The sequence below is a fragment of the Mytilus californianus genome, unplaced genomic scaffold, assembly GCF_021869535.1.
Source record: "Mytilus californianus isolate M0D057914Y unplaced genomic scaffold, xbMytCali1.0.p SCAF_6, whole genome shotgun sequence".
In the NCBI taxonomy this organism is placed as follows: Eukaryota; Metazoa; Mollusca; class Bivalvia; order Mytilida; family Mytilidae; genus Mytilus; species Mytilus californianus.
The window spans coordinates 112778438-112792377 of NW_026262712.1; the positions used below are offsets into that span (position 1 = coordinate 112778438).

General features: G+C 31.8%; 1 protein-coding gene across 1 annotated transcript; it reads left to right on the forward strand.

The window, feature by feature from the left end:
- The first annotated feature begins 7914 nt into the window (after window positions 1–7914).
- Window positions 7915–10077, forward strand: LOC127704511 (collagen alpha-2(VIII) chain-like). The gene is made up of 3 exons (XM_052208607.1): window positions 7915–8052; window positions 8663–8725; window positions 9651–10077. The coding sequence occupies exons 1-3, from the start codon at window positions 7977–7979 to the stop codon at window positions 10043–10045; spliced, it is 534 nt and encodes a 177-aa protein (XP_052064567.1). The 5' UTR covers window positions 7915–7976; the 3' UTR covers window positions 10046–10077.
- Window positions 10078–13940: the final 3863 nt, after the last annotated feature.

The following is a 13940-nucleotide window of genomic DNA, read 5'->3' on the forward strand; positions in this document are numbered from 1 at the left end:
GTTTATTTGTGACACGTTAGCATTAAAGTGGTTTTGCATATTTCAGCATTGCAAAGAGAATAAAAGGGCAAGATGAAAGACATTTGTATCTTGTATCTTGCATTTAACGTTGAACTACAGAATTGATTAATACATTAACAACATAAACTTCTGGCAAGTCCTGACACACAAAGGTTCCAATACATTACCACTGACTGGTTTATATGTAATAGATTGTTTCATCGTAACACTAAAGGCAGTCATAGGTATTTAATATCTACTGGTAACATACTAAGCTGTCTTCAAATGTTTGATAACTCTCCAGAAGAAACTCAAAATGAAGTTTACTATTTACTAGCATATGAGAACCAATATATAGTGAAATAAATAACGACTAGAACGAAAATTTTGCAAAAGTCAATAAACTCTGTCTGCATGATGCATTTTGGGTCATTTACCCCAGCTATATACATTTCTCGTTGTACATGTAGTACTGAAAAGTCGTGTTATAATAGGCTGTTATCTTTTCTTTTCTTATATATCTGTCGACACATATCTGTTTTTCAATGCTGTAGTGACAGAAAAGAGGATTATATAACGAGTGAAAGAAAATACTGTACATATAAAAATACAAAGATGTGGTATGATAGCCAATGAGACAACTATCCGCCAAAGTTCAAATGAAGTGGATGTATGCAATTATAGGCAACCGTACGGCCTTCGACAATGAGAAAAACCTATACTGTATAGTCGGCTATAAAAGGCCCCGATATGAAAAGTATGAAACAATTCAATTGAGAAAACTAACGGCCTAATTTATAACATGTACATTATAATTACTATCATTAAAATATATTTTCCAAACAATGTTTAAATGAATCCAAATAAATATCTGGAAAGAAAACAAAATGTAACGAAACCGTAGAAAGAATTATGATGTGTGAATGTTTTACTAGCAACCAAACCGTAAAGATATAAATAAAGAGCTGTAGTTACCATGAATTAAAGGGAAGTAACTCGTTGTAATCTTTTAGTTACTTGTCATTTGTCTTCCCATCGTTTTTTCTCATCAATGTTTTTTTTTTTGCATTTTATTCCTTTGTTGCTTTTTCGTTTAGTAAATATTGTTGAGATTGAAAACAAGATTAAACAAATGTACTTTAACTGACACTATAAACATAAGATTATCTGAGGAGATTGCTTTGATATTTGGTTCCCTTTACAGATTTATTTTGCTTTACTGTATAAATCATTACCGTTTGTCAAATGACTTTTCCTGACGATCTAACAGCACGTTGCAAGACACGGTAGTTTCCCTAATGATTTAAAGATTGTTTAGATTACAGCGAGTTAGTTCCCTTTAATTCATGGTAATTACCCTCTATTTTCCGCTGACTTAGAAACATGTCTTTGATTTGTTGTGTTAGTATTGAGTATTTGACAAATTCTCCAATAAACACTTACATCAATGATTAATATTACACGTGTTAACGACCTTCGTTTGTGTTATTGATGTTTAATATCATGAAAGTACTGTACCCACTAAATACAGTACAGGTTAAGCAGAGCATGCCTTTACCTACAATTTGTTTGTTCTAAGTGCAATTTAGTAAAATTATGTATTAATAGATCATTTCGATAATTCTGTTATCAGTTCTATATGAAAAATCAGTGTTGAACAGTAATGATTTGTTTGTGTTTTTGTACGACGTTGCCCCCAGCAGAGCTATAGAAAAAACAGTACATTAACGGGTGTTACACGGACACTTTTTAGTTGTTACACGGACACTTTTTATGAATAGAATCACTCGTGCATGATCAGTCAGTTCATGGGCACTTTAAATTTTAATTAGATTTGAACTTTTTGTTTCACCGACATATTTCCTGTCTTTTTTATAAAAATATTTACGTTGGCATCAAAAACTATATTTTGTTCAAACAATTCTAGTATATTATATTCATATCAGTACACTAAGGGATTTAGGGGTTATGGTTTTTTCCTATACAAAATATTCTGATCCCCAATTTTATAAGAAAATATATATTTTGGTTAAGCAGATGACAAAACAATGTTCTGATTCCTGATTTTCTGAATACCGTATATAATAGTGCTAAAAAATATATCGGTGATAGCGTTGAACAAATAAATAATTTTCTTCGGCTCAGAAAGTACATACCCCCCCCCCCTTTTTGAAGCTAAATGGTCGGTCCGTAAATGTATTTTTTTTCAATATATGGACATGAATAGTATTCTGGACAATGCTGAAAGTAATGAAATGCTGGTACCGACGTTTATATTTCAATAAAATAGACAGGAAATATATATATTAAAAAAATCTAATCTAATCAAATTAAAGATAAAATCCCTATCAACTCACCAATGCACGATTGATTCTATAAAAAAAAAGTGTCCGTGTAATACATGTTCAAAAAGGCAGCAAATCTTGATGAAAATCATTCAACTTGTGTCACCAATTTTGGACGGTAAGCTGCGATTGGATCAAATTGTGACACGTGTTTAATCCTGATCAACACTATTAAAGACATATAAAAACCTATAAGCATGAAATTAAAAAAAAAACCTAAATATATGCCTATATATACGGAAGCGTATTAGCGCCACACAATTTTTTTTTCATATTTTTTCCTATGTTTGCGTTATAATGCAAACCTTTTGATTATAATTATTCATTAAGTTTTGAATATTTTAAGTTTTGAATATTTAATAATAAAAAAACTGTATATAATATTAAATTTACATTTTATGTTTATTGTATAATTTGAAAGCAGTGTTTTGTAAGGGAGCTACCATTTGATTTTTATTGGGGGGGCTAGGATGAAAAATTGTGTCCTGCATTTTTTGTAGTTGTAATCTCGCTCCTGCCTTTTTATTTTTCACTTTATTCGGTCCTGCCTTTTTTTATTAGTTTATCCTGACTTTTTAATCATAATTTGTCATCCTGTCTTTTTTTTTTTTTTTGCCAAGTTGCTCATCCTGTTTTTTTTTTTTACACAAAACTTCTGTCCTGCCTTTTTTTTCAAATTTCATCCTAGCCCACCAATAAAAATCAAATGGTAGCTCCCTAAATGTCGGCATTTGCATGTCCGTCTGTCATCAAATTTCGGTTGTGATTTAGTTAAGAGAAGAACCATGAACACAAGGCCAAATCATTATAATAAATATGCATAGAAATAAAGGAATACTTGAAGTGCAATTATACACAAATTAAGAATGGTTTTTGCATCAGAAAATTATATAAATTTAACAAGTAAATAGATATGGTATAGGCAAATTTTAATTGAAAGGCCAAGATTTTGAAAATTTTGATTAACGGAAAGTGGTAAACTAGATAAGAGCAAAAATAATGTCATACAATTGTGAAACTATAAGTCAAATAGACAAAATGATCTTTCTGCTTTAAAATTTATTATTCAGAAAAAACATTTTTTTTAATTTTGATGTAAGAAATCGTTTGTTGAAATCTCAGAATATGATAAAGATTCTTTAAAAAAAGTCATGGAATTTTAATTTCAATCTAGTGAGGTAGCTATTTAAGATGCTTGGGTAGCAATTTGAATGTAGAGAACATAATTATAATAAAATAACATCTTCATCTTATACATTTATGGGAAAAGGGTAGCTTGTTTGAATCTAACCAATCTTACACAATGCTCAAACGAGCGCTTACTTTGGAAGTATATCTAAATTCGGCTACACTAGCGGGGTTGATTTTTTATTTTTTTCGGTATAACTTCAATTTACTCAATTTTCTGTGTAATATATATATATATATATACATGCATTATCCTGCTCATAATTATCCCATGATGTGTGCTTAACACTCAAGCATTTTACATTGCAAAGAGTACAAAGGGTGATAAATTTTAATATATGCAGCCTCCTCCATTTATAACAGCTGCTTCCTTTGAAACTTAAATAAGAAATAAAATAAAACAAATGTTTGCGTTATTCCGCAAAGGTTTGCGTTATAACGCAAAAGGTTTGCGTAATTTCGCAAAGGTTTGCGTTATAACGCATAAGGTTTGCGTTATAATGCAAATGTTTGCGTTATAACGCAAAGGTTTGCGTTATAACGCAAACAAAGGAAGAAATATAAAAAAAAAAACGAGTGGCGCTAATACGCTTCCTTATATATATATTTAATAACAAGACAAAATCCATTTTTCCTAACATTTCATTCACTAATGAAATAGGAAATTCATTCTTTTTATACATTTGTATTGTTAATGAATTCATATATATATATATATATTGAATTTACATATTTGGGAGCAAAGGTACGATTTTTATTATTTTTAAGGGAGAATGGAATGGCACATCCTGCACTTTTTTCAACAAAAAAAAAGGATCAAGCCTGTTTATTTGAGAAAAAAAATCCCCCCCCCCTTTTTCGTTTTTTCCCCAAATAAAAATCAAATGTCAGCTTGCTTACCTCTTAAAACTTTTTCATACATTACTTGCTTGCGAAGTTGCATTTTAAAAAGTCTCAAATGTGTACGAAATTCATCTTTTTTCCTTGACATGGTTCTTTTTTATAAAATTATTAGATTCTTGAATTTCTTGAGAAAAAAACTCTCGGCTGAAGGGAAGTGAAAAAAAAGTTTGTTTAAACTGTTACAGTACCTTGCATTAACTGGTATATGGCCATTTAAGTTTCTAATTTGTTTAATTTTACTACATCTTCTAAATGCAAAATGTACTACTATTTTCTTGAAACGTCGTACAAGTCAGATACAAAACAAACTTTTAAGGTTATAAAAAAACAGGCCGGAAACAAACTGCCGTATAGTTATTCTGCACTTGTAGTCAGGTCAAGGTCCTCGGCTATCGCCTCGGGCCTTCACCTGACTACTCGTGCAGAAAAACCATCCGGCAACGTTTGTTACCGGCCTGTTTTTTTTGTTACCTTTGAATTGTATCCAATACATATGACGTTGCGCACGATGTTGGTACCAATTCCATTTTGCTATAGATTAGCATAAAAATAAATACGCAAAACTGGTCAGTTCGATAAAAATATAGTGATTTCTGATTGAATTCATTCCATTAGACTTGAAATTAAAGAAAAAAGGAACCGAAATTTAAAATACCAGGAATTATAACACTTAATTATCCCATTTTTACGCAAAAACGTAATGTCCAACGTTTCATTTTGTGTGCAAAAGATCAGAGTTCCGTTTCTCTCCTACGGTATGTTTTCTCTGATCATCGTAAAACTTCACAATAATATTGCTATTGTTATAATTATTCGCGTGTTAAAGCAAAATCAATATCACTAAAACCGTAATCTGGAAAATGTTATTTTTGTAAACGGTCTGAAAAATGTCCAACCGTATGCAAAGTAAGTATATTTCGGGTTTGCGCATTTATACCGTGAAATTGAAAAAGCTGAGAGAAAAAATATTTATTACATTTTGAAAGTTTTTTTACTTTTCTCCTGGCTCATGATATTTTTTTGCCGGAAACCATGCGTATAGTTTCTATTGCAATGACTTCAAAAAGTATAGCCATCTTGTCCCAACGAAAAAAACGCTGTATTTTCTTTAAAATTGAGGTTTTAACCAGCTGTCTATCAAATAAGCATAGTTAGATCATAAAAAATAAAACTTGGCGGTAAAGGTTTTTCTGTTTTTCTTCTTAAACAATATAGTGTTTAATATTTTTTCGTTAGGCAACAAGGTTTTTAGATCGTTTCAAAAAGTATAGCCGTTTTGTCCCAACGTTCGCAAAACGTAATTGATGTCATGCTCTGGTTTTTAATTTTTTATCGTAATTATTTGTTTCCAGTTTAATTCGAATGAAAATAAAAATACATGTATAAATTACAATACAACCAATGTATGAGAAAGGAATAGTTTAAGTTTAAATTCAAATGTTGACCAAATGAGATCGATATAAAAAAAATATCGGGATCTTAGGGTTTTTTTTTTATAGCATATTTGCTTTATATAAGGAACATTGTCTATCTGCAAGTTTTAAATCGTCAAAAGTAACATATATATTTTTTTGTTAATAAAATAAAATAGATAAAAGCCATTGCTGGCAATTATAACAAACAAGGGATATGTCACAAAAATATGGAAATGAGAAAATTTAAAACATGTGTCCCGAATGTTTAACTTCCTTAATATTTTGCGACAAAGAAAGCATCGGGAAATGATAAAATATAGAAAGGAAACGGAAACGGGAAGAAATGCAACAAAAGGAATAAATATGCAAAAAATAGGAGAATATGAATTCAAAATCTAATTGATATTAAAAATAAATCTGTGTAAATTTGGACATTATTGTATCGGATTCATTAATGCGAACTGCTGCCGAAAGGAAAATTATCAATTATGGCCTGGAAAGACTGACAACTCCTGTAAATGAATTTCATTAAAAAAATATCTATACGACCACTTTGAGTTTTATTTGTAAATTTATGCATTTTTTCAGACAAACCGAAATCGGTTACCAAATTCACAACAGTAAATTGACATCATCAATAATATGCTTGAACGCCTGAAACTTTCTTTGAGGAACGACGTGAAACGCTAAGTAGTACCAACATCGTGCGCAACGTCATATACAAAAAAATAACTTTAATAATTACATCATATTTTAATAAAAAAAAACCCAAACACAACCTTACCTATACAGCATATGTATAATAGATGCTGTAATGGCATGACGGTATAGAAAACTGGTTTTTTATAATTATACTGGGGTAAATGTCATGGTTAATAGTTACTGATTGATTGATCGTTGATTGCTTTACGCCGCATCAGCACAAAAAGGCTATATCGCGGCGATAATAGCTACTGACATCGGACTCGGACTTCTTTTAAACTGAGTTTTACTGTGCGTATTGCTGTGTTTCTTTATTCTAAATTGGCTAGACGTATAGGGGGAGGGTTGAGATCTCACAAAACATGTTTAACCCCGCCGCATTTTTGCACCTGTCCCAAGTCAGGAGCCTCTGACCTTTGTTAGTCTAGTATGTTTTTTAATTTCAGTTCATTCATATGTTTTTGGAGTTTAGTGTGACGTCCATTTTCACTGAACTAGCACACAATTTTAGTTAGGGGCCAGCTGAGGACCACCTCCGGGTGCGGGATTTTCTCGCTGCATTGAAGACCCATTGGTGGCCAATGACACAATACATGCTACTGCATACGGATACTTAGAATTAGACGATGAGGTCACAGTCTTTTTTTTTCTGGAGTATATTGATTAAATTTATTAGTAGAAGTAATATTCATTTCGTTCTCGACACGAAAAATGAAATATACATTTGTTTGTCCTTAAACGTCTAAAAATGCCAATCAATCAATCAATCAATCAATTTACCTTGCAAAAATAGACACGTAATTTTCATGAAGTTGAATCCGGACATAAACTATACATAAAATGGCCGAATAACAGCAGGAACAATATTAAATGCACAAAATTGCCTCCTCAAATGATAAAACCCCCAAAACGTTAAAGAAATATTAAGTGGACAACAGATGAGTGTTCTGTGACAATGAAACTTTGTTTCGAGCAGTCAGATTTGTAAAATTGAAAAGCTTTCCGACTGGTTAAATTAATTGCTTTATAATTATAAGTTTTAGGATTTTAAAACAGAATATTTGGTTTATTGGAAAATGAACCACTAAGACAAAAAGCAACCTTCGTGTGAACGGATTCAAGAATATTTCAAATTACAGCTTTGCCTTGTATGACAGCACTCAAACAATTAAAAAGGTTTAGAAGATGCATCTTGAATTTACAACTTTATGTGAATGAAAGATCAATTAAAGAAAACTACTCGTTCTCTTTTCGAATTTTGAATAAATTTTATTTGCATGTATTTCAAATGTTAATGTTTTGAATTACAGTTAAATCGCATGTCAAATGGTACAACACGCAATTCGGTGATAAAATATAAGCCTGCTGCCTCCAGTCCGTAACAGTTGCTTCCTACTGAGTTTCCAGTCAAGTCTTGTCGAGGATGAAGTCTTCAGTCACTATAGTTTTTATGATAGGAGTCATACAAATTGGACAAACAGTTGCGGCTTGTAAGAAAGGTAAAAAAAAACGTAATAAATACTTGTTTTGTAATTCAGTAGATAGTGAATGCTTATAACTATTGAAAGCTATGTGCTCTGTAATGGTTCTATTGCTTATTTATTATGAAAAACAATTCATATGTTTACTTTGATTGCAGGAACGTGTCACAAATCTGACAAAGTGGAATTACATGAGTGTTTGTACTCCCTGACGTCGTCTTTGTCAACCACTTCAAAGATATGATCAGATAATCCTTTTATTTGGACCTTCATTTTATATCCATCAAGTCTGATTACTAGTATTGTTTTGTATTCTTATGTTCATCGAAAAAATCTTTCTTTCAGCTTACATGTCTACATCTAATAATTTATTTTCAAATTAAACAACAGGTTTAACCAACTATTTTAACTGTAAATGCCTGTACCAAGTCAGGAATATGAAAGCTGATTTCCATTCGTTCCGTTACTTTTTATTTTGCCAGGTTTTATAGACTTAAAATCGAGAATGGAAATGGGGAATGTATCTTGTTCGGTATTTTTGTCAATATTCTTTTTTTCATTTTGTTACAATACTGCGAAATATTTGTTAAATTTTATGATCATTATTTTTGTGTAACTCATGTTGCAGATTTATCTGAAGACCTGCTGGACCTGTTAATCAAATGTCGAAACCAAAAGACTGAAATTGACGGTACGGATAATTTTTTTAGATTTTTATAGGTTAATGAAACTGTTCTGTAGTTTTAAGAAATCTTTTGCTTAAGATATTTTATTCATACCATTTTTTACATTTTATTGCACCGATTCAGAAGCTATTGAAAGTACCTTTTTCTAGAAATGCTTCTTACTGTATTTGTAGATAGTTATGTCACCCTGACGGAGGTCGGGTGACATATTGTTATTGTTCGATTCTTTTTTTTTATTCCTATTATTATTATCATTCCACACATTTTTGTCCAGACTATTTCTCGGAATTAGATGGACCAATTATATTGGAACTATGCAATAATGTCAACCACCATGTGCAGAGGTGCATTCGGGGGTTGGTATTTCCAAGATGGCTGCCGTTGTCATTTAAACTGAAAGAATGTGAAAAATCGGAAAGTTTTCCAAATTTAAAGAAACTTTGTGGAAATGTTACTTGGCATGTTAAGATAGGAAATCCATCTTTGGAATTTTCAAAATGGCCGCCGTTGCCATAGAAACAGTACAAATGAGAAAATATTAAAAATACTTTTAACTTTCTGAAAATTTGAAAAACAATAGAATAATGTATTGTGATGCATAAATGTGCATTCAATGTTGACGAATTTGATAATGGCTGCCGTTTAGTAGCAATTGGCGGACCAGGGTGACATCCGCTATTGCTCGCAATGGCAATTCTAGTTATGTTTTTTTTTCTTCTCTGCTTTATTATGTTAAATATTCAATTATAAAAATCACTTTTCTAGTTTATTTATAAATCTGTTAATTAAGTTATATATGATTGTACTGCTCTATTTAGGGCACCATGCCGGATTGGAAATAATAAAATATTTCTACTATGTCTATGTCTATTTCTTACTAGGGTTGATTTCTTATTCATTGAAATCTAGTATTTTTTTTATTTTTAATAGGGCTAACAAGGAAAACCCGCCCTGCATTTACTGCATCACTGACTGCTAAAAAAGCTCTTGCAGCAAATCAAGTTATGATATTTGACAAAGTCTGGCTGAACACTGGAGATATTTATAATCCTTCAACAGGCGTTTTCACTGTACCAATGAATGGTTTATATTTGGTGTCAAGTTCTATGATGTCTGACAAAAGAACACATCTACACTGTCACTTGTGGAGGAATGCTCAGCCAAATGTTGGAGTGTTTGGTACAGGATATTCGCAAGGTACTTTGAATGCTGTAATGGACTTGAAGAAAGGAGAACACCTGACAATACGCCATCACAATGGAGGTGTTGAGAATGCATATGGTTACCACTGGTCAATGTTCTCAGCTTACCTTATATCTGAATGAAATAAATAATTTATACCTTACTATACATCGTAGTTCAACTTTGTCATTGTTTATTTTGTCCTATATATTGTCTTGTTTTATAATATTTGTCATAAAGGCATACACCCATTAAAATTTGAGTGTGTGTGAGAAGAATACTGATTGTCATTAAAACTTTTCAATACATACCATATCTGGAATATTCAACATATCGGTTTAATTTATACCTTACTAACATACTTCTTTTGCTTTAAATTATTTGTTCTTTTATTTTTGTACAGTTTCTTCATACGTTTTCTTGAAAGATGTTTATATTTAATGTGCCGATCTATATATATGTGGTTCGATGGAGTTTTAGTCATCTAATAAAATACGTGGAAAAAAGTCGAAAATGACTGATTATAAAACAGAAAAAAAACACTTTACCCTAGATTAATATGTATATATATGTCAGTCAGCAGGGTTTGAGAACAAAGGCAAATATAATACAAGCCCAAACGAAAAAATATAAACAAGTCTAAATTGAAAACAACGTTCAAACCTATGATTGCGTTGGATAAAAACCGCAATTTTTATACGTGTGCATGCAAAACAAATTTCTAGTTAGAGGGGTCTAAATACAGCACAAATAACATTTTCAAAAAGACCAAAAAAAGTGAAAAAGTATATTTTAACAAAACGCATTTGACTAACAGGTCGAACAACAAATGTTCTTAAACCCTGCTGACTGCCATTGGCGATTGCCAAATAAACGGATCACCGATGTAATAAATGGATCTTAATTATAAATTTAATACTAAACAGAAAACAATAAACTTGCGGAAAAGATGATATACCGCAAACAAAAGGTGCAAAGGTGTTTGTACACCATATCCAGATTTCGACAATTAATGTCTCTTCAGTGATGTTAGGAATCGAAACGGTATTTGGAAAGCCATACAGTTTACCTCAATTTAGGATAGACTCTTGAATTTTGATGAGTCAAAATAGGATGAACGGATCATATAAACCCGAAGGCAAATATAATACGAACCCAAACGAAAAAATATAAACAAGTCTAAATTGAAAACAACGTTCAAACCTCTGATTGCGTTGGATAAAAACCGCAATTTTTATACGTGTGCATGCAAAACAAATTTCTTGTTAGAGGGGTCTAAATACAGCACAAACAACATTTTCAGAAGACCAAAAAAAGTGAAAAAGTATATTTTAACAAAACGCATTTGACTAACAGGTCGAACAACAAATGTTCTTAAACCCTGCTGACTGCCATTGGCGATTGCCAAATAAACGGATCTCCGATGTAAAAAATGGATCTTAATTATAAATTAAATACTAAACAGAAAACAATAAACTTGCGGAAAAGATGATATACCGCAAACAAAAGGTGCAAAGGTTTTTGTACACCATATCCGGATTTCGACAATTAATGTCTCTTCAGTGATGTTAGGAATCGAAACGGTATTTGGAAAGCCATACAATTTACCTCAATTTAGGATAGACTCTTGAATTTTTGAGGAGTCAAAATAGGATGAACGGATCATATAAACCCGAAGGCAAATATAATACCAGCCCAAACGAAAAAAATATAGACAAGTCTAAATTGAAAACAACGTCTAAACCTATGATTGCGTTGGATAAAAACCGCAATTTTTATACGTGTGCATGCAAAACAAATTTCTTGTTAGGGGGTCTAAAAACAGCACAAACAACATTTTCCAAAAACCAAAAAAAGTGAAAATTAAAGTATATTTTAACAAAACGCATTTGACTAACAGGTCGAACAACAAATGTTCTTAAACCCTGCTGACTGCCATTGGCGATTGCCAAATAAACGGATCACCGATGTAATAAATGGATCTTAATTATAAATTTAATACTAAACAGAAAACAATAAACTTGCGGAAAAGATGATATACCGCAAACAAAAGGCAAAGGTTTTTGTACACCATATCCGGATTTCGACAATTAATGTCTCTTCAGTGATGTTAGGAATCGAAACGGTATTTGGAAAGCCATACAATTTACCTCAATTTAGGATAGACTCTTGAATTTTGAGGAGTCAAAATAGGATGAACGGATCATATAATCCCAAAAGGCAAATATAATACAAGCCCAAACGACAAAATATAAACAAGTCTAAATTGAAAACAACGTTCAAACCTACAATGTATGATTGCGTTGGATAAAACCCGCAATTTTTATACATGTGCATGCAAAACAAGTTTCTTGTTAGAGGGGTCTAAATACAGCACAAACAACATTTTCCAAAAGACCAAAAAAAAAGTGAAAAAGTATATTTTAACAAAACGCATTTGACTAACAGGTCCAACAACAAATGTTCTTAAACCCTGCTGACTGCCATTGGCGATTGCCAAATAAATGGATCACTGATGTAATAAATGGATCTTAATTATAAATTTAATACTAAACAGAAAACAATAAACTTGCGGAAAAGATGAAATACCGCAAACAAAAGGTGCAAAGGTTTTTGTACACCATATCCGGATTTCGACAATTAATGTCTCTTCAGTGATGTTAGGAATCGAAACGGTATTTGGAAAGCCATACAATTTACCTCAATTAAGGATAGACTCTTGAATTTTGAGGAGTCAAAATAGGATGAACGGATCATATAAACCCGAAGGCAAATATAATACAAGCATAAACGAAAAAACAAGTCTAAATTGAAAACAGCGTTCAAACCTTTGATTGCGTTGGATAAAACCCGCAATTTTTATACGTGCGCATGCAAAACAAATTTCTTGTTAGAGAGGTCTAAATACATCAGAAATAACATTTTCCAAAAGACCAAAAAAAGTGAAAACATATATTTTAACAAAACGCATTTGACTAACAGTTCGAACAACAAATGTTCTTAAACCCTGCTGAATGCCATTGGCGATTGCCAAATAAACGGATCACCGATGTAATAAATGGATCTTAATTATAAATTTAATACTAAACAGAAAACAATAAACTTGCGGAAAAGATGATATACCGCAAACAAAAGGTGCAATTTGAAAGGTTTTTGTATACCATATCCGGATTTCGACAATTAATGTCTCTTCAGTGATGTTAGGAATCGAAACGGTATTTGGAAAGCCATACAATTTACCTCAATTTAGGATAGACTCTTGAATTTTGAGGAGTCAAAATAGGATGAACGGATCATATAAACCTGAAGGCAAATATAATACAAGCCCAAACGCAAAAATATAAACAAGTCTAAATTGAAAACAACGTTCAAACCTATGATTGCGTTGGATAAAAACCGCAATTTTTATACGTGTGCATGCAAAACAAATTTCTTGTTAGAGGGGTCTAAATACAGCACAAACAACATTTTCAGAAGACCAAAAAAAGTGAAAAAGTATATTTTAACAAAACGCATTTGACTAACAGGTCGAACAACAAATGTTTTTAAACCCTGCTGACTGCCATTGGCGATTACCAAATAAACGGATCACCGATGTAATAATGGATCTTAATTATAAATTTAATACTAAACAGAAAACAATAAACTTGCGGAAAAGATGATATACCGCAAACAAAAGGTGCAAAGGTGTTTGTACACCATATTCAGATTTCGACAATTAATGTCTCTTCAGTGATGTTAGGAATCGAAACGGTATTTGGAAAGCCATACAGTTTACCTCAATTTAGGATAGACTCTTGAATTTTGAGGAGTCAAAATAGGATGAACGGATCATATAAACCCGGAGGCAAATATAATACCAACCCAAACGAAAAAATATAAACAGGTCTAAATTGAAAACAACGTTCAAACCTCTGATTGCGTTGGATAAAAACCGCAATTTTTATACGTGTGCATGCAAAACAAATTTCTTGTTAGAGGGGTCTAAATACAGCACAAACAACATTTTCAGAAGACCAAAAAAAGTGAAAAAGTATA

What these genes read in the sequence shown, in the direction of transcription:
- LOC127704511 (XM_052208607.1), top strand. Translation starts at nt 7,977, where the DNA reads ATGAAGTCTTCAGTCACTATAGTTTTTATGATAGGAGTCATACAAATT. An exon ending in AGTTGCGGCTTGTAAGAAAG is followed by an intron (nt 8,053 to 8,662) that starts GTAAAAAAAAAC and finishes CTCATGTTGCAG; the next exon opens with ATTTATCTGAAGACCTGCTG. An exon ending in CCAAAAGACTGAAATTGACG is followed by an intron (nt 8,726 to 9,650) that starts GTACGGATAATT and finishes TATTTTTAATAG; the next exon opens with GGCTAACAAGGAAAACCCGC.